At 51.2% G+C, this 2,450-nt stretch overlaps 1 protein-coding gene across 1 annotated transcript; it reads right to left on the bottom strand.

Moving 5' to 3' along the window:
• Positions 1-323: 323 nt before the first annotated feature.
• On the bottom strand, positions 324-2,071 carry LOC114698708 (oxysterol-binding protein-related protein 2-like). The gene is given in 2 exon segments (XM_037210689.1): positions 324-802; positions 804-2,071. Coding segments are annotated over 2 exon segments (1,452 nt in total). The 5' UTR covers positions 1,842-2,071; the 3' UTR covers positions 324-388.
• Positions 2,072-2,450: the final 379 nt, after the last annotated feature.

Below are 2,450 nucleotides of genomic sequence, written 5' to 3' on the forward strand. Positions count from 1 at the left end.
CCTACAGGTTATTTTCAAGGTCCATTTTCTCTCCTTCTTTGGGGCTGGGTTTGAAACTCTTCCAGAAACCCACCCCACAGCCTTGGGAGGAGCCCCGAGGCCCTGCTGGGTCTTCCTTGTTACACATCTGTAACAGAGTGTGCTGCCAGCTCAGCTGGCCTTGTGCACGTCTGTCAGGTGTGAGAAGGACTGGGGACTTCTGAGGCCTCAGTGAATGTGAAGACCCAAGTGGAGCTTCATGAAGGGGCTGTGACACAGTAGAGTGCTGGCAGAAGTCCTCCATCAGGTCCATCATGGCTGGAGAAGCTGGCGTCTGCCGCTGTGGAGTTCAGAGTACCACTCAAGGAGTCCAAGCTCCCAGGCCTCCTCCTGGGCTCCCAGGCCTTACTTAGTAGATGTCTGGGCAGTCTGAGAAATTACGCTCAAAGTAATCCCCTGCATACAACCAGTCAGGAGTCCCTGTGTAGGGGTTGTCGCCTGGATAGAACCACCTGGTCCGCCACTCTGCTTCCTCTTTGGCACGTTCTTTTCGGGCCTCTCTCTGCTTTTCCTCTAGTCGCTCCTTCTCCTGGCTGGCCAGATCCATGTTGCCATTCTCCATGCCTCGGATGTCAGGGCGGAGGCGGCAGTCTGTGGGTGGCAGGGTCTTCTCCATGCCTGACTCCAACTCATTGAGACTCACAGTGAAGCTGGTGAAGTTGTACGTCTGAGCTGAGTTGGGGGGCCGGCTGTTGATTCTCCAGAGAAGCTTACTGCCGGGGATGACTTGCACAGTCTCCTGAGCCACAGGAACATCGTCCAGTCATATCATCAGGTATATCACTGTTCGCTTTCTCGGGGCCGTCATCCATCTTGGCCTTCCTGGGGTGGTCACTTCTCCTTTCATGCTTCTTAAAGGACTCATATGAAACAGGATCGATGCCCCACAAGCATTCTGTCCACTTGCCATAAATTATAAAGAGCTTCTTCCTGTTTTTATCTTGAATGTACCCTTCTACTCTGTGAAGTTCCTTTCCGAACAGTCCACATGACTTGAAGTGAAGTATACACTTATCTCCAGTTCTGTGATTCAGGATCTCCACTATCCCATACTGTTCGATCCACAGCTGCCCAAGGATGACATTGTGCACACAGCAGGTGGGGTTGGTCCACGTGTAGGCTTCATTATGTTTGAGAAGCTCCAGTGTGATGGTCCCCCGGGGCTCTGCCTCGACACTCTTGCCCCAAAACTTCAGCTTTGGGTAAATGGAACCGTGGAACATGAAGTCTTGGTTGAGACCTTCTGAATAAAATGCACTAATAGGAGGGTGGTGACTGACCTGTTCAGATATAAATCTGAATCCTAAGTCTTCCCTGATCAACTCATACGTCTCCCCCAAGAGCGGGTTGAAGGGTTTGCCAGTTCTCTCCCACTGGGAAGCCACAGCTGAGACCGCAAAGGCAGCTACAGACTGCATCCTCTCCAGGGTCTGAGGCTGACTTGAGGCTTTGTGAATGAGGTACACGTGCTCCATGTACTCCGTGATCCGTTGCAGGAAACTCAGTGGCTCATTGAAGGCAATTGGCATTGTGATCTTGGAGAGCTCCAAACCAATGCATTTTTTCAGGATACTCCACACGCTGAAATCGCTTCTGGTGAACATGGGGGCAGGAAGGGCTGTCCTGTGTTTTTGAATTCCATTCTCTTGTGGTGGTCTCTCCCCACTTTTCCCACTCCTAGTACTTTTGCTGGTGTCCAAATCAATCATCCCACTGATTTTATTTGCCTCTGAAAAGTCCCCTGTAGAGTTATCAGAATCAAAGCCTGTGACGGCATCAAAGAATTCTTCCTCCCCGTTCATCCTTTAGTGACCAGGCTATCACTGTTCTGGGATTTGGTCTTCCTACTGGATCATATCTGATCTATATTTACGCAGAAGTTGTGTGAATACTGGAAATCTGCCGGGCCCACGGGGCGCGGAGGGCTGGCTCTGCGCAGATCTGACAGCCCTGGCTGCCTCGCCGGCGCAGGCGGTCTGAAGGCTCGCTCCGACTCTAAACGCGGTCCCCGCAGCGCCGCCGACCACACAGCCGCCCCGACCCCGCCCGCGGCCCGCACCCGCAACCCACTGACACCCCAATTGTTCTTTTATTGAAAAGAAATTTCACTTTTTTAATTATGTTTATGTGTATGTGTCCACATGTGGGTATGTCCAATGGAGTGTAAATGACCTAGAGGTGAGAGGCATTAGATCCTTTAGAGGTGGAGTTACAGATGATTGTGAGCTGCCTGATGTAGGTGTTGGGAACTGAGCTCTGATCCTCCAGGATCAGAGTAGCCAGTGCTCTTCCCTACTGAGCCAGCTCTTCGGGGCCCATACAGACTATTCATAACTTGTTCCACAAAATAGAAAGCAAAGGAATATTACCAAAGTTATTCTATGAAGCCAGGCTTATTCTGATACCCAAAC

The sequence above is a fragment of the Peromyscus leucopus genome, chromosome 14 (assembly GCF_004664715.2).
Source record: "Peromyscus leucopus breed LL Stock chromosome 14, UCI_PerLeu_2.1, whole genome shotgun sequence".
Classification (NCBI taxonomy): Eukaryota; Metazoa; Chordata; class Mammalia; order Rodentia; family Cricetidae; genus Peromyscus; species Peromyscus leucopus.